This window comes from Cynara cardunculus, assembly GCF_001531365.2.
Source record: "Cynara cardunculus var. scolymus isolate 2C chromosome LG 1, CcrdV1, whole genome shotgun sequence".
Lineage (NCBI taxonomy): Eukaryota > Viridiplantae > Streptophyta > Magnoliopsida > Asterales > Asteraceae > Cynara > Cynara cardunculus.
The window spans coordinates 46,059,695-46,061,151 of record NC_037528.1 but is presented as its reverse complement, the minus strand read 5'-3'; the positions used below and the strand labels follow the sequence as shown (position 1 = coordinate 46,061,151).

The 1,457-nt window shown below is 33.6% G+C and overlaps 1 protein-coding gene across 1 annotated transcript in view; it reads right to left on the bottom strand.

Moving 5' to 3' along the window:
* LOC112506561 (protein FAR1-RELATED SEQUENCE 5-like) overlaps positions 1-1,457 on the bottom strand; it is a 5,332-nt gene extending 3,875 nt beyond the window's left edge. The window contains exons 1-2 of the mRNA XM_025110695.1: positions 1,323-1,457; positions 499-674 (exon numbers count right to left, since the gene is read on the bottom strand). Coding sequence (XP_024966463.1) covers positions 499-674; positions 1,323-1,457 — 311 coding nt within the window. The remainder of the gene's footprint in view (positions 1-498; positions 675-1,322) is intronic.

The following is a 1,457-nucleotide window of genomic DNA, read 5'->3' as shown; positions in this document are numbered from 1 at the left end:
CATTTGAACCAAGCTCTCTCTCTCTCTCTCTCTCTCTCTCTCTCTCTCTATATATATATATATATATATATATATATATATTTGTATCTAGTTTAGGTTGCCATTTGTTGGGCAAACGTTAGGATTGTTTTAGTTGGAAACGTCCCATTTACAACCGTTGTCGAAATTGACTGGTAGTAACTTTTAAACCACAGGTACCTATTCAAACAATCTCACCAAAAAGTACGGGGAGGATCCCCCAGCCTATCCCTTAGTTGATACCGACTTGTGGAATGAGGCGGTTGTGGGATCCAAGAAAGGTCATCTATTTGGGTTCGGGTACAATCAAGATCCCAATTTGGTCTTGCCGGGACATCCTCACAAGCAAATTCGAGTGAATCTTCTTCTGTAGATAATCAGGTGTGTACCTCTTTATCCTTTGATGTTTATCTATATCATTTATACTTCTTATTGAAAATTTTAGTGTTTTATTATATTTGTAGTTAATGAACAACTTACAGTCCCAAATTCAAGAAATGCGTACTCGAGATGAGATTCGACAAAAGGAGGTTGATTAAATTCTCTGCCGAGAAGAGATCCGAAAGAGGGAAAATGAGATCTGGAAGAAAGAGTATGCAGACATGATGGATGTTGTGAAGAGGTTTACACAATCTCAACAATTTCCGTCGACTCCGCTGCAATAGATTTGATATACGTATTTATGAACTAGTGTCACCAATCGTACTTTAATTTTGTTGAAGAATTTGTATTTGTATATTATTTCGTCCGGATAATCATATTAGGTATTTATGAAAGATTTTTGGATTGTATATTTGTATTTAGTTTACATGATCTTTGTATTTTAGGATTTTAGATTAATAGGTTTTTTGGTTTTTTTTCTATAACAACTACATTTTCGACGGATTTTTGGCGGAAAATCCGTCAATAAATAATTAAATTTAAGCTTTATTATTGAAAATAAATTTTCTGACGGATTGTCTGATGGAATATCCATCGGTTAATATTTTCATTTATTAAAAATAAAAAACATTTCATATTTTAAATAAGAAAAACATTTTTTTGAATATAATTAGCGACGGAAATTCTGACAGAAATCGATTGGAAATTTGTATTTTTATTTTTGAAAATAAAACAGGTTATTATTTTGAATAAAAGTTAAAAAAAAAAAAAAGGAAATCAAATTACCGACGGATTGTCCGACGAAAATTCCGTCGGTAACACTAATCACATTTTCTAAAGTTTCGAATTAACTCGGAAAAACGTATAAAATATTATTAAACTGTTCGACGGATTTCTGGCAGTCTTTTTTCGCCGAAAAATACCAATCCGTCAGAAACTCCGCCGGAAATTGCATTTAGCGGCGGAGTTTTTCCGATGGCGATATCCCTTTGAAATTCGACGGAAACTTGTTTTTCCGACGGATTTCCGAGGGATATTGCCGTCGGAGAAAACCCCAT